Raw genomic sequence first — 27964 nt, 5'->3', positions numbered from 1 at the left:
CTGAAAGTTCCTTTATTTGTTTGAATCGTTCGCTGGGCTGAGCGCCTCAGGCAGCCCACAGCGGAACGCTATTTTGCTGAGAGGTGACGCTTCCATCTCTTAGCCAGTAGCCTTGCGGGCTATCCTGCTTAGCGCTAGTTGGAACGCACAGCTATTTGCTAAGAGGTGGAAACGTCACCTCTCAGCAAGATAGCCTTTTTCCGCGGGCTGCCTGAGCAGCTTAGTGCGGCGAATGCTTCAAACAAAGGAACTTTTAGCATTAAGTATTCTATACTTCATGACGGAAAGTCCCCTTTATTTGTTCAAATGGTAAATCCTAGTGTTTCACAAATGCTAGGATTTACCATCCCTATAAAAGACACTCAATACAATTCAAAAACAACAAACATGGCAATGTCAAGATTTGTAGGTAGTGTGCAGCCCGCGTGAGTTGCACTTTGTATGGAAAATGGCCGCAATTTAAATGAGTTTGATACCCCTGAAGTAAACAAAATTACAGAGTTTGTGAATGGGGAATTTAAAGTTTAAAATTATATACCTTTCTTGAATTAGTGATCATGAATTAAAATTCTGTGCAGCAAGTATTACCAAATGCAGTGTGTGTTCAAGGCAATTTAATAAAAAAAAACTGAATCCTTTATCAGGAGAGAGACTATATTGTTTTATGACAGTTTTATTTATTTCTATTGATTTACGGTTTGCCTTTAATATAAAAATGTCTAATGTGTTTAGCTTGGTAGAATATGTATAATATTTATAATTAAACTTTGTGTAGGCATTTGGAGTAAAGCAGACTGAAGAAAAGCCATCAGAAGAGAAAATTGTTAAAGACTTGGAAAAAATGTCAGAAAAGGAAAAGAGAAAACTTCTGAAGACAGAGTCTCCGGAGTTATTGGAACTTATTCAAGATTTAAAGCTAAAGGTGATGGAGTCTTTGTTCTAGGTTCAGGAATTACATCTTACAATTGTCATTCTCTGAAGTACTGTGCAAACTACAGATTGTAATATTCACCAATTACCCCTTAACAAATAGAGGGATATCATGCACATCAAGGACCACACATCTATTTTTGCCATTAACACGCTGTATTATGTTGCAGCTTCCCTGATTGGTTTACAGGGCTGTGTAGGCGTTGTACAAGAAGCAGGGAGCTTATTGGTTGCCTGTACGCGTATTCTGAGAATTTTAGAAACAGCCCTGGTCTTCTAAATAGCTGTGCACGAGACTGCCTGGGGGTGCATACAAATGGTCTCTCTCCAGGAATGTGGGATGTATCTACACATCCACATGAGATCTTATATGTTAAAGGGACCTGGGAATGGAGATGAATACCGTTTTTAAATGCATAATTTCCAGTACAAAGTATAAAAGGTACTATTTCCTTCCTGTAAAACATTCATGTGCCAGTTTTGTGCATATTTTTTAAAATAAGTTTTCCCCTTTTGCAGGCTACTGGGCAGCCCCATATTTCAGATCTTTTAGATTCAGAAATGAAACAAAAAATCAAAGGGTATTATACTCCTTGAGCATTTAGCTACTCATTGCCATGGTGGAAGTTCTGAGTGACGCACTGCTGTGTATTGAGTCGAGGTATTATCCTAAGTAAAGCCTGAGATGCAATTCACAGTACAGAATCTTTCCATATTGTAACAAGCAGCAAGGAGAAATAGCCTCTGGTTTCAGAACACTCAGGAACATTAAAACAAAATTCTTTATTAGACTTTTTAAAAGTACAAAATGTGTGCGGCAGTGTTTTCTTACCTGGGGTGTAGTAACCCCACATCTTGCTGATGAAGCCCATAGTCATCTGAAATCTAAGTCTGGGTTTTTCCAATGTCTGCTTCTGTTCATTTTTAGAGTCCACTCTAATAAACTTCTGTACAAAAAGGTATAATTGGGCTAAAAAGAGGGTAGTTCCAGGATTGGCACTAAAAAAACACAACTTTTGCTAATATTAAACTTTTAGTTTTATTCAAATACACAATTGTTTCAGGATAGTTTAACTTCATTAATGACATTGTAGGTTACATTACGTTCCCATAATGCCAGGGAATTTAAATTCTGAATTTCTTTAAAAGTAGCGTGTAAACCATCTCCAGATTTAAAGATCAAGAATATTCATCTGCAGTCTTTAAAATGCACCTGGCGTTCAATAAAGTGAATTGTGGAGGTAGGCTAATGGGACGATTCTAAGGTTTACAAATCTAGGGGCTAAGCCCAGTACCCATGGGAAGCCTGGCACTATGCTTTGGTTTAGCACTTAGTGCTCCTCTCTGTCATTATACAAATATGTATCATGGGGTTTTAACACCCAGCACAGTACTTTTACCTAGAAGGATATGGCTGTGTTTTACTGATGAAGCCCATAGTCATCTGAAATCTAAGTCTGGGTTTTTCAGATGTCTTCTTCTGTCCAGTGTTAGTGGCCACACATAAACTTTTCTACAAAAGGTATAATTGGGCTAAAAAGATGGTAGTTCCAGGATTGGCACTAAAAAAACACAACTTTTGCTAATAACCTTTTAGTTTTTATTCAAATACACAATTAGTTTAAGCTCATAAATTACATTGTAGGTTACTTCACATTCCCATAATGCTAGGGAGTTTAAATTCTGAATTTCTTTAAAAGTACCATGTAAACACAGACAATTCTTGTGGTGTTTGTGTTTGAAAGAGAACTTAATTGTTAAAAGTTAAGACCCCTTAACTGAGTCTCTGACCCTATCTGGGATGTCTGTTACTCTAAGACAGTTCACTTATTAATATAAGCAATTTATAAATTGAAGGGTCTTCAACAGGACTTGAATCATTGACAATGGCAGATAAAATAAAGCACTGCATTTACTCCTTCACAGTGCGTGTGTGTGTGTGTATATATATATTATTATTATTTAAGAATTCTTTGGATGAGGATGATAATTCAGTATTAGAGTCTCGATAAATGATACATTGCTTTGTCTATTTTATACCCAGTTGAAAAAGGTGCACAAATAAGCTCCATGTGTAAATCATTAACATGCAAAATATTGTTTTAATGTTTTTGTACCACCTTAGGTACCAAAATATATTTGTTTGGTTTTTTTTTTTTAAAACCTTGTTCCCTTAATTATTGTAACATGCACATATTTTGTCCTTCTCACAGTTATCTGAAGTGAAGAATGACTTGGAACCACTCTTAAAGCTAGTGAAAAGTGGACATATTCCTCAGGGAAAGGTATGACCCAGCAGATAGACAGCTGTGCATTATTACCGATGATCACTGGTGGTGAACTTTTAAACCAAAATTTGATATTTGCTATATTAGAAAAAAAAATATTGTAATGTATATATCCCCTTGGCTACTGAGCCTTGTGCCAAGCTGTTTTAAAGCTTTTAGATGCAGCTGACATTTAAACACTACTAAAGTGATTTTTTTTAGTAAGAAATCCACTCTAATATATATTATTGTTTTTTTTCTGAAACCCACACAATATATAGGTTTTTTTTTTCTCCAATAGACCTATCGTATTCAAACTATACCATTTTATGTATATATCATGATGTGAGAACTCTGCAATAAAAAGTGTTATAAAATGTACAGACAAGGTTGTAAAGAATAGTAAGTAATTCTGAACTGCTTTGCCATCCTGTAAGGGCATGAGGTGCAGGGAGGCGGACATAATCCCTTCCCCATCACTACACATGGTCTTCATCTGCACTAAAAGTATTGTGAGTATGTTGACCACATGCCATATTTAATAAACAAGACACCTAGCATTTGAACACGCACATATTGGATGTGTAGAAGAGAAATTGCTGCTTACCTGTTTTGTTCAGGATTGCATTTTCCTCATGCCTTTCAACTTGTAAATCGGCTGCTTATTGCAGAAGTAAAAACATTTTTAGAACAAAAAGCTTTTGCTGTGGTGTTTAGTTATTGAGGAAATGACTTGGAACTATATATTGTATGTGTGTGTGTGCTGAAACACATAATTAGTTTTTGTTACCTAAGCAAGGCTATACAATTAAAACCATGGTTCCTTCCAGTCTCTGTATTAAATATATTGTATGAACGCCAGAGACATAAGGAGTTACCATAGGGGTTTTGCAACACTCATGTATATATTCCAGTCTTCCCAAACAAGGGTAAGTTGAAAGGGAAAACTGTACTTACAATGTTGTATATGATTATGAAAAACTATAATCATGCTGAGAAAGTAATCACTTGTTCTGGTTTTCATAGGGGAGCAACTACATTCAGACCAGATACCAACTTTATTTAAAGTAAGTGCATTTTGGTAACACTCTAAACAGAATATGGTACGTTATAGTTATTGCTCTAAATCTCTTTTAACACTGTAGGTTTACAACCCCCTTATGTGTTTTATAAAATGTTAAAGATGCTTCAGCCAGTATACACTCATGAGCAGGGCTATAAGTCCCTTTTTCTTTGCGCACTTTGATTGTTTGCTAAAAAAAAACCATGTAACAACTCTTCTCTTTGTAAAATGGTTGCAGAATATCATGAAGCTGTATAAATAAATAACTTTAATCTTGTTGCAGTTATTGTACAAATATAAGCTACTATTTGCTTCTGAAGGCGAAAAGAATCTCAATTCACGGCCACCCAGTCATAGAAAGGCTTGTTACCTACAGAAATGTAAGCGATTCAGACGTTTCTTTATGAAATAATAAATTTTATGGTATATGTGGTATGTTTCATAATATGATATGGGTAACTGGTTTAAGGGACATAACACTTATTTGCTTAATCACTTGAAAGTGATGCAGCATAACTGTAAAAAGCCGACATTTAAAATATCACCTGAACATCTTTATGTAAAAAGGAAGATATTTTACCTCCAAATTTCTTCAGCTCACCAGAGTAAGTGCTCTGTGAACAGTTATACTTCGGCTGCTGTCCAGCTGCAAGTTGGGGGTGAGAATAGCCTATTAACATCAGCAGTGCTGAGGTCATGCTTTGCTCTGCTGTGATCTCATGATATTTCAATGTAAACTTCCCTAAATTGAATAGGAAAATAACATGACTGTGCCTGCACATGCCAGATGCATGCTCCCTTGCAAGTCCTGGGACTATCATCCTGATTGGCTGCTTAAAGTCTCTTTACAGTGTTGTGTGAATACTTAGGAAATTTTGAGGTAAAATATCTTCCTTTTTTACATAGAGATGTTCAGATGATATTCTCTATTCTGTATAAATAACAGGCCAAATGTAAATACACATATCTGACGATTTTAGTAACTTATTAAAAACAAAATCTGAATATACTGATGAGTTCATGTTGTATTTGATATTTCTATCATTTATTTACTTATGTGTTTTTAGTTGATCAATGATTTGGGTCCTGTGGATGAAAGGCTGTCAGCAGAAATTAAGCAGCTTCTAACAAATGCTTTGGAAGATAATGTATCTGCAAAAGAATGTTCCACAAAAACCGCTAGGAATTCCAAAAAAGCTGCTGTAAAGGTAAAAAAAAAAAAAAGCATTTTTAGTGAATACTGAATTTATAAGGAGATTGTGGTTTAGGTCTGAATTCACATAGTTTTATTAACAGTACAGCTACCTAGTATTTCTGCATCACCAAAACTTAATAGTGTAGATAGAAAAAGAGCAGAATAGTGTAGAACATAGACAAAAAGATGTTCCAATAAGGCACTGAAAATGGCAATAACAGTTTAATTTTGCTATTTTTACAAATGAGGACTCATGAACTGGACTGTGTGCAACATAATAGCAATAAATATCACTAAAAATACACTGATAGGTGGATGAAAATGATAAAAAGGAAACCTTTGTGGTCCATTTTAAGCTTGATAAAAAAAAAAAATATTGTTACCGTTACTCGCACCTTAAATAATATTTTTGTCCCACCTTAGCAATTTAACCCCTTAGTGACCAGAGCACTTTTCCATTTTCTGTCCGTTTGGGACCAAGGCTATTTTTACATTTCTGCGGTGTTTGTGTTTAGCTGAAATTTTCCTCTTCCTCATTTACTGTACCCACACATATTATATACCGTTTTTCTCGCCATTAAATGGACTTTCTAAAAATACCATTATTTTCATCATATCTTATCATTTACTATAAAAAAAATTATAAAATATGAGGAAAAATGGAAAAAAAAAACACTTTTTCTAACTTTGAACCCCAAAATCTGTTACATATCTACAACCACCAAAAAACACCCATGCTAAATAGTTTCTAAATTTTGTCCTGAGTTTAGAAATACCAAATGTTAACATGTTCTTTGCTTTTTTTGTAACTTATAGGGCCATAAATACAAGTAGCACTTTGCTATTTTCAAACCATTTTTTTTTCAAAATTAGCGCTAGTTACATTGGGACACTGATATCTTTCAGGAATCCCTGAATATCCATTGACATGTATATATTTTTTTTTAGAAGACAACCCAAAGTATTGATCTAGGCCCATTTTGGTATATTTCATGCCACCATTTCACCGCCAAATGCGATCAAATACAAAAAATCGTTCACTTTTTCACAATTTTTTTCACAAACTTTCAGTTTCTCACTGAAATTATTTACAAACTGCTTGTGCAATTATGGCATAAATGGTTGTAAATTCTTCTCTGGGATCCCCTTTGTTCAGAAATATTAGACATATATGGCTTTGGCATTGCTTTTTGGTAATTAGAAGGCTGCTAAATGCCACTGCGCACCACACGTGTATTATGCCCAGCAGTGAAGGGGTTAATTAGGGAGCATGTAGGGAGCTTCTAGGGTTAATTTTAGCTTTAGTGTAGTGTTGTAGACAACCCCAAGTATTGATCTAGGCCCATTTTGGTATATTTCATGCCACCATTTCACCGCCAAATGCGATCAAATTAAAAAAAACGTTAAATTTTTCACAATTTTAGGGTTCTCACTGAAATCATTTACAAACAGCTTGTGCAATTATGGCACAAATGGTTGTAAATGCTTCTCTGGGATCCCCTTTGTTCAGAAATAGCAGACATATATGACTTTGGCGTTGCTTTTTGGTAATTAGAATGCTGCTAAATGGCGCTGCGCATCACACGTGTATTATGGCTAGCAGTGAAGGGGTTAATTAGGTAGCTTGTAGGGAGCTTGCAGGGTTAATTTTAGCTTTAGTGTAAAGATCAGCCTCCCACCTGAATCATCAGACCCCCTGATCCCTCCCAAACATCTCTCTTCCCTCCCCTACCCCACAAATGTCCCCGCCATCTTAAGTACTGGCAGAAACTCTGCCAGTACTAAAATAAAAGGAAAATTTTGGCTTTTTTGTGCAATTTTTTGGCATATTTACATATGCTTCTGTGTAGGATCCCCCTTAGCCCCCAACCTCACTGATCCCCCACCAAACAGCTCTCTAACCCTCCCCCTCTGACTTAATGTGCGCCATCTTGGGTACTGGCAGCTGTCTGCCAGTACCCATTTAAGTGAATATTATGCATTTTTTTTTATTAAAAAATGTCCCTTTTCTGTAGTGTAGCTTCCCCCCCCCCCAATACCAACCCCCCACCCCTCCAGATCCCTTAGATGCTTTGGTAAAACAAGTATTTAATTTTATTTGACAATATACTTCTAAAAAATTTTCTGTAGTGTAGCGGTTCCCACCCGCTCCCGCCCCGTGCACGCGCCCGCCCGCTACCCCCCGTGCACGCGCGCGCGCCCGTGCGCGCCCCCGAAGGATCCGCCCCCGATCCCGCCCCCCTCCACCTTCCAGATCTCACCGATGGCCGCCCACCCGCCTCCCAAGTCGGCTCCCACCCACCAACGCTACCGGCCATCGATGTCCGGTGCAGAGAGGGCCACAGAGTGGCTCTCTCTGCATCGGATGGCCAAGGGGGGTTATTGCAGGATGCCTCCATATCGAGGCATCACTGCAATAACCGGAAAGCAGCTGGAAGCGAGCAGGATCGCTTCCAGCTGCTTTCCAGACCAAGGACGTACGCCACACGTCCTCGGTCATTAAGTGTATTTTTTTAGAGGACGTGTGGCGTACGTCCTTGGTCATTAAGGGGTTAAAGGGACAGCAATATCAAAAGTAAACTTTCATGATACAGATAGAGCTTAATTTAAAACATCTTTCCAATTTTCTTTTTGCTTTGTTCTCTTGGTATCCTTTGTTGAAGCATAACCCTAGGTAGGCTGATAGGAGCTTACGAGCGTACACATGTCTTTAGAAGCTATAACACCAGTATATGCAACATTGTATAACACTGCAATAAACAATGTTCCAAAAACTGCTGATAAGTGGCTATATGGCTGAGCTCATCTAGAATTACTATTTTAACAAAGGATACAAAGAGAACCAAGTACAATTGATAATAGAAGTAAATTGGATTGTTGTTTTATACTCTATCCACTACATTTAAGTTTCATTTTGACTTTACTGTCCCTTTTAAAGTGAATGTCAGGGGCACTTTCATTCATCAAAATTTACATTACACTCCTGTTGTGAAAAAATACTTACTTAAACTTGACAGCAGCTCCAGCTTCCTCCGGTCGTTGCAAGCCATTTCTGACGTCAGAAATGATGGATAGGTCATCCTCCAATCACGGCTTCCCCCCACCCTGGGGGAATCCGTGTCTGATTCAACGCCGTGATTGGAGGAAGCCAGATTCCTCATTTTAGACCCAGGAAGAGACTTTGCGACGGGTGGAGGAAGCTGGAGCGGCTGTCAAGTTTAAAAGGTAAGTTGTTTTTTTTCACAACAGGAGTGAAATGTAAATTTTGATGAATTAAAGTGCCCCTGTTTTTCATTAAATTTTTAAACTTTAGCATCAAAATTGACATTCACTTTAACATTCACCAGTCTTAAAGGGACACTGAACCCACATTTTTTCTTTCGTGATTCAGATAGAGCACGCAATTTTAAGCAACTTTCTAATTTACTCCTATTATTACATTTTTTCTTCATTCTCTTGGTATTTTTATTTGAAAAGTAAGAATGTAAGTTTAGATGCCGGCCCATTTTTTTGTGAACAACCTGGGTTGTTCTTGCTGATTTGTGGATAAATTACAAGTGCTGTCCAGGGTACTGAACCAAAAAATGTCTGGCTCTTTAGCTTAGATGCCTTATTTTTCAAATAAAGATAGCAAGAGAACAAAGAATTTTCTAATAGGAGTAAATTATATAAGTTGCTTAAAATTGCATGCTTTATCTGAATCACAAAAGAAAAAAAATTGGATTCAATGTCATGTCCCTTTCAGATTTTTGTCTAGACTCTGAAGATAGACCTCACTATGTGTATATAAGATACCGTATGTAATTATAGACATATTATCATTTTTTTATAATCACTGATTTGTTTTTTTTAACAATTAAAGGAACATAAACATCAAAATTAAAGTTTCATCATTCATATATAGCATGCAATTGTAAGAGACTTTTCAACTTCTATTATGAAATGTAATTCATTCTCTTGGTGTTCTTTGTAGAAAACCATAGCTATGTAAGCTCAGAAGCACTAGCTCGCCAAAAGTGTTCAGCTAGGTCCCAGTAGTGCATTGCTGCTCTGCAGCTGATTTTATTATTGCAATAATACATGAGAGCATTTTCTTTTACACTTTTGTCCATTTTAAATATATGTACTTGTTGCGCTGTGTGTGCAATTACAAGCATCTGAAAATGCATAGTTTAAAGGGACAGTGTTCTGTAAGGTTGGTTTCCCCTTAATGTTTTTCCAACGATTTGTTAAACCAGCTGCAGGGTTTAAAATGCATGGGAAATTGCTAGTTTAGGCTTATTTTTATTTATGAAATAGCGGTTTCTGTTACTTGAACTGCAACTCAATCAAATGGACTGAACATGTAGGGAGAACAGACACCATTGTCTTATCTCTCTATATACTTGTAGATAGCCCATCACTTTATTCTCAAAGACCAATGCTTGGGATCCGATAATCAAAAACTCACTGGCATGGAGAGAAGTCCTACAAAATCTTTGGGGTATTTTTAGGATAAAATTGTAAACTATGTGTTGTCTCTGCACATATAGAACCCTGCATAGTGAGATAACCATCTCTCAAGCTAAAATATGCAATTTCTCTTGTTAAGTGTATCCAGTCCACGGATCATCCATTACTTATGGAATATATTCTCCTTCCCAACAGGAAGCTGCAAGAGTCCACCCACGGCAAAGCTGCTATATAGCTCCTCCCCTAACTGCCATATTCAGTCATTCTCTTGCAAGCCTCAACATAGATAGGAGGTCGTGAGAGTCTGTGGTGCTTTCTACTTAGTTTATTCTTCAATCAAAAGTTTGTTATTTTTAAATGGCACCGGAGTGTGCTGTTTTTTCTCAGGCAGTATTTGGAAGAAGAATCTGCCTGCGTTTTTCTATGATCTTAGCAGACGTAACTAAGATCCATTTGCTGTTCTCACACATTCTGAGGAGTGAGGTACTTCAGAGGGGGAATGGCGTGCAGGTTTTCCTGCAGATAAGGTATGTGCAGTAAAATATTTTTCTAGGAATGGAATTGACTAAGAAAATACTGCTGATACCGAAGTAATGTAAGTAAAGCCTTAAATGCAGCGATAGCGACTGGTATCAGGCTTATTAATAGAGATACATACTCTTGTAAAAATGTGTTTTAAAACGTTTGCTGGCAGGTTTAATCGTTTTTTAACATATGTTTGGTGATGAAACTTATTGGGGCCTAAGTTTTTTCCACATGGCTGGCTTAAATTTTGCATAGAAACAGTTAACTGAAGCTTCCCACTGTTGGCTGTGGCAGTTTGTTGTGTCTGTTTTTAAAAACGTCTATGTCATTTTTTTATTTTTTTTTATCTGTTTTTTGCATTAAGGGGTTAATCATCCATTTGCAAGTGGGTGCAATGCTCTGTTACCTTATTACATGTACTGTAAAAATTTCGTTTGTTGTACTGCCTTTTTTTTTCACTGTTTTTCAAATTTTGACAAAATTTGTTTCTCTTAAAGGCACAGTAACGTTTGATATATTTGCTTGTTAACTTGATTTAAAGTGTTTTCCAAGCTTACTAGTCTCATTATTAGTCTGTTCTAACATGTCTGACATAGAGGAAGCTCTGTGTTCATTATGTTTTAAAGCCATGGTGGAACCCCATCTTAGAATGTGTACCAGATGTACTGATTTCATGTTAAACAATAAAGATCATTTTTTGTCTTTAAAAACATTATCACCAGAGGATTCTGTCGTGGGGGTAGTTATGCCGACTAACTCTCCCCACGTGTCAGACCTTTTGACTCCCGCTTTAGGGACTCACGCTCAAATGGCGCCAAGTACATCAAGGGCACCCATAGCGTACTTTTACCAGGGGATTCTGTCGAGGGGAAAGTTATGCCGACTAACTCTCCCCACGTGTCAGACCCTTCGACTCCCGCTTCAGGGACTCACGCTCAAATGGCGCCAAGTACATCAAGGGCGCCCATAGCGTTTATTTTACAAGACATGGCAAAGGTGGTGAATAATATTCTGGCAGCAGTATTAGTCAGACTACCTGAAATTAAAGGAAAGCAGTTAGCTCTGGGGGTAGATACAGAGCATACAGACGCTTTAAGAACCATGTATGATACTACCTCACAATATGCTTAGTCTGTGGGTGATTTTTTTTTTTGACTCAGGGAAGATGATTTAACCTGATTCTGATATTTCTACATTTAAAATTTATGCTTGAGAACCTCCACTTGTTGCTCAGGGAGGCTTTGGCTACTCTGAATGAATGTGTACAATCGCAGGGCCAGAGAAATTGTGTAGACTGGATAAATAATATGCAGTGCCGGTGTGTACTGATGTTTTTCCAATACCTAAAGAGGTTTACTAAAAATTTTTTAATAAGGAATGGGATAGACCAGGTGTGCCGTTCTCTTCCCCTCCTATTTTTTAGAAGAATGTTTTCTAATAGTTACCACCACACGGGACTTCTGGCAGACAGTTCCTAAGGTGGAGAGAAGAGTTTCTACTCTAGCTAAGCGTACCACTACCTCTGACTAGGACAGTTGTGCTTTTTAGATCCAATGGATAAAAAATGTTTATTCAACAGGGTTTTATCCTGCAGCCCCTTGCATACATTGCTTCTGTCACTGCTGCTGCGGCGTTCTGGGTTGAGTCTCTTGATGAGGCTTTACAGTTAAGCGACTCCATTGGATGAATATATTTGACAAGCTTATGCTAGCCAATTCCTTTGTTTTCTGATGCCTTGTTCATTTGACTAGACTAACGGCTAAGAATTCTGTTTTTTACTATACTGGCGCGCAGAGCGCTATGGCTTATATCATGGTCAGCTGTCGTGACTTTAATAAATAAGCTACTTAACTTCCCTTCAAGGGGCAGACCCTATTCGGGCCTGGTTTGAAGGAGATTATTGCTTATATCACTGGAGGAAAAGGTCATGCCCTTCCTCAGGATAGGTCTAAATCAAGGGCAAAAAAAAAAAAAAAAAAGTCTAATTTTCGTACCTTTTAAAAACTTCAGGGCAGGTGTGGCATCCTCTTCCTCTAAGGCAAAACAAGAGGGAATTTTTGCTCAGTCCAAGGCGGTCTGGAGACAATCGGACCTGGAACAAAGATAAACAGGCCAAGGAGCCTGCTGCTGCCTCTAAGGCAGCATGAAGGAACGGACCCCTATCTGGTAACGGATCCTATAGGGGGCAGACTTTCATTCTTTGCCCAGGCGTGGGCAAGAGATGCCCAGGATCCCTAGGCATTGGAATTTATATCCCAGAGATATCTTCTGGATTTCAAAGATTCCCCCCCAAAAAAAGGGGAGATTTCGCCTTTCACAATTATCTGCAAACCAGATAAAGAAGGAGGCATTCTTACATTGTGTACGAGATCCATCCAGTTCCAAGAGAGGAACAGGGACAGAGTTTTTACTCAAATCTGTTTGTGGTTCCCGAGGAGAGGGAACCTTCAGACCTATTTTGGATCTAAAGATCTTAAACAAATTCCTCAGAATTCCGTCATTTAAGATGGAAACTATTCGTACCATCTTAACTATGATCCAGGAGAGTCAATAGAGGACTACAATGGATTTGAAGGATGCTTATCCTCACATTGTGATGCATAAAGATCACCATCGTTTTTCAGGTTTGCCTTTCTAGACAGGCATTACCAGTTTGTAGCTCTTTCCTTTGGGATATCTACAGCCCCAAGAATCTTTATGGAGGTTCTGGGGTCGCTTTGGCGGTCCTTAGACCGCGGGGCATAGAAGTGGCCCCTTATTTAGACGACATCCTGATACAGGCGTCAAACATCCAAATTGCCCAGTCTCATACGGACGTAGTACTGGCATTTCTGAGATCACATGGGTGGAAAGTGAACAAGGAAAGAGTTCTCTATCCCCAATCTCAAGGGTTTCCCTCCTAGGGACTCTGATAGATTCTGTAGAAATGAAAATTTACCTGACGGAGTCCAGGTTGTCAAAGTTTCTAAATTTCTGCCGTGTTTTTTTCATCCCATCCGCGCCCTTCGGTGGCTCAGTACATGAATGAAATCGGCTTAATGGTAGCGGCAAGGGACATAGTACCGTTTGCACGTCTACATTTCAGACCGCTGCAACTATGCATGCTCAGTCAGAGGAACAGGGATTACACAGATTTGTCCCCCTGTTAAACCTGGACCAAGAGACCAGAGATTCTCTTCTCTGGTGACTATGTTGGGTCCATCTGTCCAAGGGTATGACCTTCCGCAGGTCAGATGGGACAATTGTTACAATAGATGCCAGCCTTTTAGGTTGGGATGCAGTCTGGAACTCCCTGAAGGCTCAGGGATAGTGGACTTAGGAGGAGACCCTCCTTCTAATAAATATTCTGGAACTGGGAGTGATATTCCATGCTCTTCAGACTTGGCCTCAGCAACTCTGAGGTACATCATACTCAGTCGGACAATATACACGACTGTGGCTTACATCAGCCATCAAGGGGGAACAGAAGTTCCCTAGCGATGTTAGAAGTCTTACAATAATTCACTGGACAGAGACTCACTCTTGTCTATCAGCTATCCATATCCCAGGTGTTGAGAACTGGGAGGTGGATTTTCTAAGTCGTCAGACTTTTCTTCCGGGGGAGTGGGATTTCCTCCGGAGGTCAAGACCAAGCAGGAGAGGGCTTTGGTGTTTTTGACAGCGCCTGCGTAGCCACGCAGGACCTGGTATGCAGATCTGGTGGACATGTCATCCTTTCCATCACGGTCTCTGCTTCTGAGACAGGTCCCTCTACCTCAGGGTCCTTTCAACCATCTAAATAGAATCAATCTGAGATGGACTGCCTGGAGACTGAACGCTTGATGTTATCAAAGCATGGCTTCTCCGAGTCAGTCATTGATAACTTAATACAGACATGAAAGCCTGTCTCTAGGAAAATTGAACATAGATATGGTGTAAATATCTGATTGTTATGAATCCAAGGGTTACTCATGGAGTAAAGTCTGGATTCCCAGGATATTATCTTTTCTCCAAGATGTTTTTGAGAAAAGGGTTGTCAGCTAATTCCTTAAAAGGGGACAGATTTTTACTCTGTCTATTTTTTTGCACAAGCGTCTGGCAGGTATTCTAGACGTTCAGGCATTTGGTCAGGCTTTGGTTAGATCCAAGCCTGTGTTTAAAACTGTTGCTCCGCCATGGAGCTTAAACCTGATTCTTAAGGTTCTTCAAGAAGTTCCGTTTGAACCTTTTTTGTTCCATAGATATCAATCTTTATCTTGGAAAGTTCCTTTTGGGTAGCTAATTCCTCGACTCGTAGAGTCTCCAAGTTATCTGTGTTACAATGTGATTCTCCTTATCTGGTCCTTCGTACGGATAAGGTAGTCCTGCGTACTAACCTGGGTTTTTTCCTAAGGTGGTATCTAACAAGTACATCACTCAAGAGATAGTTGTTCCATGCTTGTATCCTAATCCTTCCTCAAAGAAGGAACGTCTATTACACAATATTGGACGTGGTTTGTGCTTTAAAGTTTTACTTACAAGCTACTACAGTTTTCATCAAACGTTCACCTTGTTTGTTGTCTATTCTGGACAGAGGAGAGGTCAAAAGACTTTAGCAGCCTCTCTGTCTTTTTGGTTAAAAAGCATAATTCATTTAGCTTATGAGACTGCTGGACAGCAGCCTCCTGAAGGGATTACAGCTCATTCTACTAGAGCTGTGGTTTTCACTTGGGCCTTTTTTAAATGTGGCTTCTGTTGAACAGATTTACAAGACGGAGTCTTGGTCTGCGCTTCATACTTTTCAAATTTAACAAATTTGATACCTTGCTTCTTCGGAGGCTATTTTTGGGAGAAAGGGTTTTTTACAGGCAGTGGTAACTTCCGTTTAAGTACCTGCCTTGTCCCTCCCATCATCCGTGTACTTTAGCTTTGGTATTGGTATTCCATAAGTAATGGATGATCCGTGGACTGGATACACTTAACAAGAGAAAACATAATTTATGCTTACCTGATAAATTTATTTCTCTTGTAGTGTATCCAGTCCACGGCCCGCCCTGTCACTTTAAGGCAGGTAATTTTTTCATTTGAACTACAGTCACCACTGCACCCTATGGTTTTTCCTTTCTCTGCATGTTTTCGGTCGAATGACTGAATATGGCAGTTAGGGGAGGAGCTATATAGCAGCTTTGCTGTGGGTGGACTCTTGCAGCTTCCTGTTGGGAAGGAGAATATATTCCATAAGTAATGGATGATCCGTGGACTGGATACACTACAAGAGAAATAAATTTATCAGGTAAGCATAAATTATGTTTTTTAAAAATATATTTGAGGGACCTTGCAATACTGACGAGACATCGTTAAAATCGGATATTTTAAAATAACAAAATAAAGGTAAAGAGCTATTTGTAAACCGTTAAATGCATTTAGCAAGTAAAATTAATCATTGTGAACACACTAAAGGGAAGAAAATTACTGTACACTGTCCTTTTAACTAAAGTGTCATTTTTGGATTGTAGATACATACTTTACTTTAAAATGTACATTAGATGAATGTTCACATTCTATGCATTCACTCGACCACATCTAAAAGATCTATACTTACCAATGCAAGATTGTGTGAGTCCCATCATCCCACGTGGAGTTTTATTACTTAAGGGACAGTCAAAACTGTAATATAACATGTCTAGTTAAGAGTAATGATACAACTTTGCAATATATTTTCATTGTTTATTTTGCCCCTTTTCATATTATTTAAAGTGAAAGTCAATCCTAGCGTTATACAAACGCTAGAATTGACTATTGAAACAAATAAAGGGGACTTTCATTCATGAAGTATAAGATACTTCATGTAGAAAGCTCCTTTATTTGATTCAATTGATCGCCGTTTTTAGCTGCTACAGCAGGCCATGGCTAAAAAAAACTTTTTGCTAAGAGGTGATGTTTTCAACTCTTAGCCAATAGCCGTGCGGTAAATCCGGCGTGGCACCCATGGGAGCCGGATTTACCGCACGGCTATTGGCTAAGAGGTGAAAACGTCACCTCTTAGCCCAAATTTTTTTTAGCCGTGGGCTGCTGTACCAGGTAAAGACGGCGATCAATTGAAACAAGTAAAGGAGCTTTCTACATGAAGTATCTTACACTTCGTGAATGAAAGTCCCCTTTATTTGTTTCAATAGTCAATCCTAGCGTTTGTACCACGCTAGGATTTACTTTCACTTTAACTCTGTAAATTGAAGAATTTCTAATTCTAAGAACTTGAAATGCACCCGACTAACTTATCAAGGCAAACACTGCTGCATATCTGTCCATAATTGGCTTTATCTGATAAAGAAAAACCTGCTATACAATTTACTTTATATTAACATTACTGTGGCTAGCCTTATTGTAAGATTGGTTTCTTCAGATAAGGCAAATGGGGGTGGTGTTTTGCTATTAATAAACTATTGCAGTAATAAGGGGAATTTGTTTTTAAAATGTTTAGACTTTAGACTGTTTATTCTATAGCAACATAACAGAAATGTTTCCTAATTACAAGCTGTTTACTGTCACTATAATTTAAAAAATAAAAACATTAGTATCCAGATATAAACCTGCCTGTGAATTAAACTCAAGGCAAACATCTGTAATACCTCTCATCATGTATATGGTTTAAAGGCCCTTTTCTATAGAAAAGGGCCCACTCAGGTGTAGTCTTCTTTATTCTATTTTCTCATAGGAGACCTCACAGAAAGTATATAGTTATCAAACCATTTGAATGTGACAGTGTTGCCTCGAAATGCCAGTAGTTTCCCCTTTTAAACATGAGCCACACCTCAAGCATGTATATCTCACTGGTTGGCATTCTCAGGGTGACATGGTCATTTTATTGATTTTATTAGAGACCCCGGCCTGAAAGTCAGCCTGATCAGGACTCTGATTTGGATGAAGAAGCTGCATTAAAATACTACAGAGAGATGGAAAACAAACTGTTAGAAAAAAGGAATAGAGGAGAAGAAAACGCTGTGTAAGTAACAAGAGCTGTGTATAGCGCGAAACGCGTCAGTGCTGCACATTCATATGTGGCTTGCATGTCGACCCATGTTTTGAATAGCATTTTGAAATACATTTGATTTTTTCATTTATACTGTACCCTGGAGTGCAATTCTTTACGTTTAAACTTTCGGATATTTTAGAATCGGTCTTTTCAAGATATAGAAAAAGGCTAAGAAATTCAAGGCTCTTAGCAAACCATATTTTTTTTTATTTGTATTTTAGGGAAGAGCTGCCATCAGAGGAGATGGATCCAGATGCAAAGAGAGCGGTCACTTACCAGGTAATATTAATGACCTTTTCTGTAAAGCCATCATAGCTTATATATTATTTATTACTTTACATAACTCTCAAATTCTTATCCACCATTTTAATGCATATTTTAGATGGTGAAGAATAAAGGGCTTACACCGAAAAGGAAGAAGATTGACCGGAATCCAAGAGTTAAACATCGTGAAAAATTCAGGCGTGCTAAGATTCGCAGAAAGGGACAGGTATGTTTATTTTCTTTAACATTAAAACATAAAGATACACATATATACATCAAGGGCACTATGCTTCATATAAAAGGTATAAAATAAACTAGCAAAATCGCTTCAAGGGAACCATAATCAAAACTATTGTATTAATATATTAACAATTTAAACAAAATATATAGAATCATAAAAACAATTGTAAACATGAGACACCTCCAGTAAAAATGCCCACTCCTATATATTATCACGAGCATTAGAATAGGCAATCTAACCCAGCGAGTAAACGCATAAAGAATGACAATGGGTATAGACCACCACAATAATTATAGAAGCATAAATAACAAACAAACCTGTTATATCCGAGTCCGAGTATCTGAGAAACTACAAAGTAGAGCTCAATTTAATTATTGAATTCCAAACAGAATTTCTAAAAAAAAAAAAAATGAAAAGATTATTGTAATAGCAGATGTGGCCTCATTTTAAAAAAATGGACACCCCTCTGCTAGTATCCAGATTTTTAGCTCAGGAATAAATTAAGAGTCTAAGATACTTGTATTGCTAGTGTCCTTTTCCCTGATCAGAATATATAAACTTTTTTTTTTACCCTTTGTCTCTACCTTTTTTAAGGTCCGAGAAGTTCGTAGGGAAGAAAGCCGGTACTCTGGTGAATTGTCTGGAATTAGAGCTGGAGTCAAGAAAAGTATCAAGCTTAAATGAAGAGAGTTGTTTGTACAATAAATGTTTATGTTGTGGTATTTTTGTATTTTTTTACTTTCTATTAAGAATAACTGTTAAAGCCTACAGATCTTTCCTACCGCTGCTATCGGAACATATAGAATGAATCATTTAACAGCAGAAGTGGTTATCGCTTAACAATTTAAAGGGACAGTTTAGTCAAAATTAAACTTTCATGATTCAGATAGGAAATGTCATTTTAAGCAACTTTCCATATAACTTTTATCATCAAATTTGCTTTGTTCTATTTGTATTCTTAGTTGAAAGCTAAACCTAGGTAGGCTCATATGCAAATTTCTAAGCCGTTGAAGGCCGCCTCTTATCTGAATCCATTTTGACGGTTTTTCACAGCTAGAGGGTGTAAGTTCATGTGTGCCATATAGATAACATTGTGCTCATGCCTATGGAGTTACTTATGAGGGCACTGGTTGGCTAAAACGCATGTCTGTCAAAAGAACTGAACAAGAAAAAAGTTTATTAATATAACTGTGTTGGTTATTCAAAACTGGGGAATGGATAATAAAGGGATTATCTATCTTTATAAGCAATACAAATTCTGGAGTAGCCTGTCCCTCTAAGGATTATTACATACAATCTGGCTGCACTGTATTCAGTTAAATAGTTTTCTGTGTGTGTGTTTTTGGAATCTTTAGAGTACATCAGAGCCATGTCATTACAATCATCTGTGCTATGGTATAACCCTTTCCTCTGGTATACTCTGATATTCCTTTATCCCTCAGGGTTGCTATAATTTATAAATCATTGATATTTATTAGGGCTGCAAATATCAATTATTTTCTTTCGATTAATTGGATAAAAAAAAAAAAATCAGCACACTGAGTGTTACACACATAAAGTTCAGACTAAAACTTTACATTAAAGGGATAGTAAAGTCCAAATTAAACTTTCATGCTTTAGATAGGATATGTACTTTTTAAACAACTTTCTAGTTTACTTTTATCATCAAATTTGCTTTGTTCTCTTGTTATTCTTAGTTGAAAGCTAAACATAGGTAGGCTCATATGCTAATTTCTAAGCCCTTGAAGGCCGCCTCTGCATTTGACAGTTTTTCATCACTAGAGGGTGTTCATGTGTTTCATATAGATAACACTGTGCTCATGCACGTGAAGTTATTTAAGAGTCGGCACTAATTTCCTGAAATGCCAGTCTGTCAAAAGAACTGAGATAAGGAGGCAGTCAGCAGAAGCTTAGATACAAGGTAATTAGATGTAAAAAGTATATTTCTATAACAGTGTAGGTTATGCAAAACTGGGGAATGGTAAATAAAGGGATTATCTATCTTTTTAAACAATAACATTTTTGGTGTTTACTATCCCTTTAACACAACTGTTTGTCCATTTTTTAAGCAGCAAAACTCATTTTTATAATTAAGCAAAAGAAAAACACAAACTAACCCACATAGGACAGGAGTAGTTGTAAGCTGAAAAATAAACTTGTGATAAACGTCTGTAGACCAACTAATCGAATGAGATTAGTTGACAACTATTTTCATAATCTATTATTATAAATTATATTGATTAGTTGTTGCAGCTCTAAAAATGTATCCCTCGAAGCAGTTAGAAATTGTCAAACTTAGAGAAAGTGGTTTAATTTACTTTACTCAATAATGATTGACGTCTTTGATAATCTGTTTCCACCTTGGCTATTTACACCATATATGAAGGGGTCTATAGAAGTATGGTAGTGGCTTGTTGGTTCACTGTTGTGTTTAGCCCCTCATAAACTTAATACTTACAGAGTATTTTGCACAGCAGGAAGTATGTTTATATTTCTCTCTATGCCGGGTATTAGTAATTGACAGGGTGGGAGTTCTTAGGAGCATGACACTCGGCCAGTTGTTTATACCAGGTGAATGGAGGTGCACTCTGTAGTGAATTACGTATTCTGCATGCACATGAGATCCAGACGCAGGTGAAGACGGGCAAGGATTAAGCACAAAGGGTAGTAAGATTCCCATGCCCTTTGAGGGCAGAATGGTTCAATAAGAATCCTGCAATAACAATCTTGTTTGATCACAGTCTACAAAGATCTCTGGAAGGTTCTTGTGTTGTAATCTTGAACTTTGAAGTAGGGCTTGAGATTCTGTACAGGGCTGCAGCAGTGCTATGTAAGAAAACAAAATCCACAGGATTGAAAGATAACTTGATGGTGATAGATTCCCAACTCAACACTTCTGGAATGTGAATCTCTGAAAAGGAACATGCAACGCCCTAATTTTGAATATTTGGTGACTTATTGCATGATGTGGTAACCGTGGAAAGCCCCATGATGATATAAACTACTGGTGTTGTGTTTTCAGTGACAGCCACCAGGCCATGAAGGATGGCAAGATAGATCACTGGATTTCCAAGATACTCTAAAGAAAAAAAAACATGCTTACCTGATAAATTACTTTCTCCAACGGTGTGTCCGGTCCACGGCATCATCCATAACTTGTGGGAATATTCTCCTCCCCAACAGGAAATGGCAAAGAGCATAGCAAAAGCTGTCCATATAGTCCCTCCCAGGCTCCAACCCCCCAGTCATTCGACCGACGGACAGGAGAAAAAAAGGAGAAACTATAGGGTGCCGTGGTGACTGTAGTTAAAGAAAGAAATTTATCAAACTTGATTAAAAAAAAAACCAGGGCAGGCCGTGGACCAGACACACCGTTGGAGAAAGTAATTTATCAGGTAAGCATAAATTCTGTTTTCTCCAACATTGGTGTGTCCGGTCCACGGCGTCATCCATAACTTGTGGGAACCAATACCAAAGCTTTAGGACACGGATGAAGGGAGGGAGCCAATCAGGTTACCTAAACAGAAGGCACCACGGCTTGCAAAACCTTTCTCCCAAAATAGCCTCAGAAGAAGCAAAAGTATCAAATTTGTAGAATTTGGCAAAAGTGTGCAGTGAAGACCAAGTCGCTGCCTTACATATCTGATCAACAGAAGCCTCGTTCTTGAAGGCCCATGAGGAAGCCACAGCCCTAGTAGAGTGAGCTGTGATTCGTTCAGGAGGCTGCAGTCCGGCAGTCTCGTAAGCCAATTGGATGATGCTTTTCAGCCAAAAGGAAAGAGAGGTAGCAGTAGCTTTTTGACCTCTCCTCTTGCCAGAATACAGTGAAGACGTTTGTCTGAAATCCTTTGTTGCTTCTAAATAGAACTTTAAAGCACGGACTACATCTAAATTGTGTAACAAACGTTCCTTCTTTGAAACTGGATTCGGGCACAAAGAAGGCACAACTATTTCCTGGTTAATATTTTTGTTGGAAACAACTTTTGGAAGGAAACCAGGTTTAGTACGCAAAACAACCTTATCTGAATGGAACACCAGATAGGGTGGATTACACTGCAGAGCAGATAATTCAGAAACTCTTCTAGCAGAAGAAATAGCAACCAAAAACAGAACTTTCCAAGATAAGAACTTGATATCTATGGAATGCAAGGGTTCAAACGGAACCCCTTGAAGAACTGAAAGAACTAAATTTAGACTCCAAGGAGGAGTCAAAGGTCTGTAAACAGGCTTGATCCTGACCAAAGCCTGTACAAAAGCTTGAACATCTGGCACAGCTGCCAGTCGTTTGTGTAACAAGACAGAGCAGAAATCTGTGATTTTAGAGAACTCGCTGACAATCCCTTATCCAAACCTTCTTGTAGAAAGGAAAGGATTCTGGGAATTTTAATCTTACTCCATGAGAATCCCTTGGATTCACACCAACAGATATATCTTTTCCATATTTTATGGTAAACCTCTTCATACGGAGTCTCTCTACTGAGCGATTTTTCTAGTTCTTCGAACCAGAACCACGCTGCTGTAGTGACAGGAATAATACACGAAATAGGTTGAAGGAGGTAACCTTGCTGTACAAAAATCTTTTTAAGCAAACCCTCCAATTTTTTATCCATAGGATCTTTGAAAGCACAATTGTCCTCAATAGGAATGGTCGTGCGTTTGGCTAGTGTAGAAACCGCCCCCTCGACCTTAGGGACTGTTTGCCATAAGTCCTTTCTGGGGTCGACCATAGGAAATAATTTCTTAAATATAGGAGGAGGGACAAAAGGTATGCCAGGCTTCTCCCACTCCTTATTCACTATGTCCGCCACCCGCTTGGGTATTGGAAAAGCGTCTGGGTGCACCGGGACCTCTAGGAACTTGTCCATCTTGCACAATTTTTCTGGGATGACCAGGTTGTCACAATCATCCAGAGTAGATAGCACCTCCTTAAGCAGTGCACGGAGATGCTTTAATTTAAATGTCACAACATCAGGTTCTGCCTGCTGAGAAATTCTTCCTGAATCAGAAATTTCCCCATCTGACAAAACCTCCCTCATAGCCCCTTCAGATTGGTGTGAGGGTATGACAGAGCAATTATCACCAGTGCCCTCCTGCTCTAAAGTGTTTAAAACAGAGCAATCGCGCTTTCTCTGAAATGCAGGCATTTTGGATAAAATATTTGCTATGGAGTTATCCATTACTGCAGTCAATTGTTGCATAGTAACAAGCATTGGCGCGCTAGAAGTACTAGGGGTCTCTTGCGTGGGCAAAACTGGTGTAGACACAGAGGGAGATGATGTAGAGCTATGTCTACTCCCTTCATCTGATGAATCATCTTGGGCAACTTTACTATCTGTGGCAGTACTGTCCTTACTTTGTTTGGACGCTATGGCACAATTATCACACATATTTGAAGGGGGAGACACTTTGGCTTCCATACATGCAGAACATAGTTTATCTGAAGGCACAGACATGTTAAACAGGCTTAAACTTGTCAATAAAGTACAAAAAACGTTTTAAAACAAAACCGTTACTGTCTCTTTAAATTTTAAACAGGGCACACTTTATTTCTGAATATGTGAAAAACTATGAAGGAATTATTCAATCTTAACCAAAGTTTCACCACAGTGTCTTAAAGCATTGCACCCCAAATTTCAGGCTGTTAACCCTTAAAATGTGGAAACCGGAGCCGTTTACAGTTTTAACCCCCTTACAGTCCCAGCCCCAGCTGCGACTTCACCAAACCCAGGGGAGTATACGATACCAAATGAAGCCTTCTAGGAACCTTTTCAACTAATTCCAGACCCACACACATGCAGCTGCATGTACTGCTCTCAAAAGTAACTGCGCAGTAATGGCGCGAAAATGAGGCTCTGCCTACTACAGAGAAAGGCCCTTCCTGACTGGGAAGGTGTCTAAACCAGTGCCTGACGTAAGAAAAACGTTCCCCAAAGTTATAAAATGTGAATATCAACATCAAAATGTATAAAATGCCTAAATAAAGCAATCGATCTAGCCCATAAAAGTGTCTACCAGTTTTATAGCCCATATTAAGCCCTTTATTCTGTTTGAGACTAAGAAAATGGCTTACCGATCCCCATGAGGGGAAAAATGACAGCCTTCCAGCATTACACAGTCTTGTTAGAAATATGGCTAGTCATACCTTAAGCAGAAAAGTCTGCCAACTGCTCCCCCCAACTGAAGTTATCTCATCTCAACAGTCCTGTGTGGGAACAGCAATCAATTTTAGTTACTGCTGCTAAAATCATACTCCTCTCACAAACAGAACTCTTCATCTTTTTCTGTTTCAGAGTAAATAGTACATACCAGCACTATTTTAAAATAAACTCTTGATAGAATAAAAACTACAACTAAACACCACATACTCTTCACCATCTCCGTGGAGATGCTACTTGTTCAGAGCGGCAAAGAGAATGACTGGGGGGGTGGAGCCTGGGAGGGACTATATGGACAGCTTTTGCTGTGCTCTTTGCCATTTCCTGTTGGGGAGGAGAATATTCCCACAAGTTATGGATGACGCCATGGACCGGACACACCAATGTTGGAGAAAAAAAGCCTCACTGAGAGACCATACTCCTGGCAATCACCCCAGACCATGGGTTTTCAAACCTGTCCTCAGGCCTCTGTAAAAGGCCAGTTTTTCAGGATTACATTGGGTAAGAGAAGGTTAATAACTACGTTTACTAATCAGCTGATTATTTCACCTATGCTCCAGTTCAGATATCCTGAAAATCTGATATGTTAGGGGCTTGAGGACATGTTTAAAACCCTTGTCCTCAACTGATCCCTATCCTAAGAGACTGGCATATGTTACAGCCACAAATTGTGCTACTGGACAGAGAAGCCCCACTGGAAGGCATGCCTTGTATCACTACCAGTGTAGGGAAACGTGCACCGTGGGAGAAAGGGCTGTGACTGATGATAGATTTTTTGAGACTGGAGACCCATTGATAAATAATATGTAGTGTGAAATATATCAAACCCGGTAAATTAAATGGCTTATATTGTTGCAACCATGACATCTACAGAATTCACATAAAAGTGTACTGAAGCTTTGTCTTGTCTGTTGGTGGGCAAGCAAGATTAAAGGGACAATCTAGACCTTAGTCATCAAAGTCTTGTCTTAGATTAAACTGCAAATAGCCTCCTGCACCCTTTCTATATCATGCAGGAGGAACAGTAAAAAAGTTATTTTAAAATGAATATTGTTTCTGGCCTCTTTGAAATGGCTGCCAAGCTCCTCCCACTGACATCATGATCTGGGCTGCATCTATACCCTCTGCTGAATAGCATTGGCAGTCTGTTGAATCCAACTAGTGAGCCTTTTGTGATTGGACGCCATATGCAGCCCAGATCATGATATCATCAGTGAGCTGAGCTTGGCAGCCATTTCAAAGTGACCAGAAACAAGATTCATTTTAAAAGAACTTTTTACTGTTCCTGGTGCAGGAGACTATTTGCAGCTTAATCTAAGGTAAGACTTGAAGATGACTAAGGTGGACAACTGTCCCTTTAACTGGTTGGATTACATTAACAAATACAGAAAATAAGGAAACTGGATAAGCTTGAACTAAACATTTTGCCTTGAAATGGTAACCTATTGTGTTTAGAGGCACTATACGATTTTTAGTCGAAAAGTGCTTACACCCCTTTACTACCATGAAATTTCAGAGAAAAACTTTCCCAAAGTACCAGAGAATGTTTAGCATTTTTGCTATCACTCTTTTTACACAGAAATAGTCTTCGTTGTTTTTATTTATCTTTGTTAACTATATATTTTTGGGGTGGGCATAAAAAGAGCTTTTGGTGGATGGCTTTTTATTTTTTTTATTGTAAATTAAAAAAAACAGGTAAAAAGTGACATATTTGACATGTATTACATATCGGCAGTTTCTGTCAAGTATACAATAACAAAAGCAACAGTTAAAACCTGCCAGGCAAGTGTTAAAGCGATTTGAGTAGCTAAAGAAACACAATATTTGAATGTCTCCATAACGTTTTAATCTGTAAGAGAGAATTAGTGCGAGAATTGAAAAGTAAGTGGGAGGTAGATGGGGGGACAGAGTAAAGGGTCCTACGCTAGGCGCTCCCAAGAGGATCCTCCTCTTGTCGTGAGGTGTAAGTTCCAGTATTTGGGTGGGGTGTGGGAGCAGATTCCAATACTCTTCTGCTAGATTCCTAGGTGAATTTTATATTGTGAAATAAATCTAGATTTTTTTTTTTACAATACCCATATTCCTCGAGTGTTAAAGTGTCCTCCATGTGTACTATCCATCTATCAATAGTAGGCGTGAGTTGTGACTTCCAAAGTCTAGCTATAAGAGATCTAGCAGAATTTAATGTGAGTTGGGCAATTCTAAGACAAATTCAAAAGTGCTAGGGTAGTGTTAAGTTGTATATTTGTATCTCGTCCTAATAATATATTAAGGTAAGTCTCAATATCGGACCAAAAGGGTTTTAATTTTGGACATTCCCACCAAGTGTGGATTAGAGTCCATTTCATTCTACAACCCCTACAAATATATTTGATGTGAATTTCCTCTGCATTGGAAGATTCTTTTGGATGTTATCGTCTGAACTTGGACTTTCCCATAACTTATATCCATCTGTGGAGTTATCTTTATTCATACACCTCCTTTTATATGCTAATTATATTTGTTAGTTATTATACTACTGATTGTGCGCCCCCTAGTGTAAGTTCTAACCCACACTTTTTGTTATATTCTACAACCCCTCCAGCACAAGTTAGAGGAAGTAGGGAAAATGTGTTTAAGTCATGCTAGGGGTAAGGTACCATTGTTATTAAAATACTATAATTAACTTTGTAGAATTACCCAATATACACCTCCATTCTGAGTTATTAAGCTCCCTGCGATCTCTTGACATTGTCAGGAGGTTTTGAGTTCTTAGCATCTATCAAAAACTTTCTAGCCCAGGACAGTGTGGCAAATTGGTGTTTCCAATAAGCAAAATTGTTCAAAAGGGGTAATAGGTTTGGTCAGTGTTTCCATTGAAGGGTATGTGGCCAAAAATTGGTTTAATTGGCGATACTTCAGCTATTTGGCAAACACCCCCCCCCAACATTTCAGAAAGGTCATGTCTGTCTTCAAGTTTGTAATTTGTGAGTTTAATTATTGGAACTGCATATCCCAATTATTTAAATTATGTAACATAAGCTCTAGACCAGTGTTTCTCAACCGCGGTCCTCAAGTACCCCCAACAGTCCTGGTTTTCATTATAGCTGTACTAGAGCACAGGTGAAATAATCAGCTGATGGATGAGAGCAGGTTGGTTACTGATCAGCTGATTACTTCATCTGTGCACTGATTCAGCTATAATGAAAACCAGGCCTGTTGTGGGTACTTGAGGACCGTGGTTGAGAAGCACTGGACCACTGTGTAATTCTGTATTGGGTGACATGGGTGATAGTGGAGACCTCAACATAGAAATTTTGGGAAGCTGGTAAGGGAGACCCATAGGTTTTTGATATAATGGATAAGCATGTAACCATGGTGGCCGACTGTGCTTTGCAATCCAACATAAGGCTCCTGGTGAGGGAGATCTCAAGATGTGGATCCAATCAAGGATTCTGTGTAGGCATAATGAGGAATAATAAGTCTCCAAATTAGGTAAACCCAGCCCTCCATCTCTCAGGGGTCGATACATTGTCGCTTTGTTAACTCTGGGTTTAATTTTCCCCCAGAAATGTGAATTTAATAAGGATTGGGTATGGGTAATAATAACGCTGGTGGAAATGGATATTGGAGCTGTCTGGATCACATAGAGTAGTCTAGGGAGAACATGCATTTTTAAAATATGTAACTTTCCCCACCAAGACTGGACGTCTTTTTGGATTTCTGCTACTAGTTGGTAAAATTTAGCTTGAAAAGCAATTAGGGTTCAGAGTTAAGTAAATTCCTAAGTATTTAATTGCTTTGAGCTGGGGTTTATATATTAAACAGTGATTGAAAATTGGGAGTCAGTAAAGTGATGTTAAGGATTTCTTATTTTTATTTATTAATCACAAAGTTTGAAT

The 27964-nt window shown here is 38.4% G+C and overlaps 1 protein-coding gene across 1 annotated transcript in view; it reads left to right on the top strand.

Moving 5' to 3' along the window:
* UTP3 (UTP3 small subunit processome component) overlaps nt 1-18650 on the top strand; it is a 32884-nt gene extending 14234 nt beyond the window's left edge. The window contains exons 8-16 of the mRNA XM_053690561.1: nt 776-922; nt 3144-3215; nt 4224-4264; nt 4544-4640; nt 5328-5468; nt 17269-17393; nt 17645-17702; nt 17806-17913; nt 18523-18650. Of these exons, the coding sequence (XP_053546536.1) occupies nt 776-922; nt 3144-3215; nt 4224-4264; nt 4544-4640; nt 5328-5468; nt 17269-17393; nt 17645-17702; nt 17806-17913; nt 18523-18612 (879 nt within the window). The 3' untranslated portion in view covers nt 18613-18650. The remainder of the gene's footprint in view (nt 1-775; nt 923-3143; nt 3216-4223; nt 4265-4543; nt 4641-5327; nt 5469-17268; nt 17394-17644; nt 17703-17805; nt 17914-18522) is intronic.
* The last annotated feature ends 9314 nt before the right edge of the window (nt 18651-27964 follow it).

Source organism: Bombina bombina, chromosome 8 (assembly GCF_027579735.1).
Source record: "Bombina bombina isolate aBomBom1 chromosome 8, aBomBom1.pri, whole genome shotgun sequence".
In the NCBI taxonomy this organism is placed as follows: domain Eukaryota; kingdom Metazoa; phylum Chordata; class Amphibia; order Anura; family Bombinatoridae; genus Bombina; species Bombina bombina.
The sequence above is the reverse complement of the archived record's forward strand: the minus strand, read 5'-3'. Positions and strand labels throughout refer to the sequence as shown.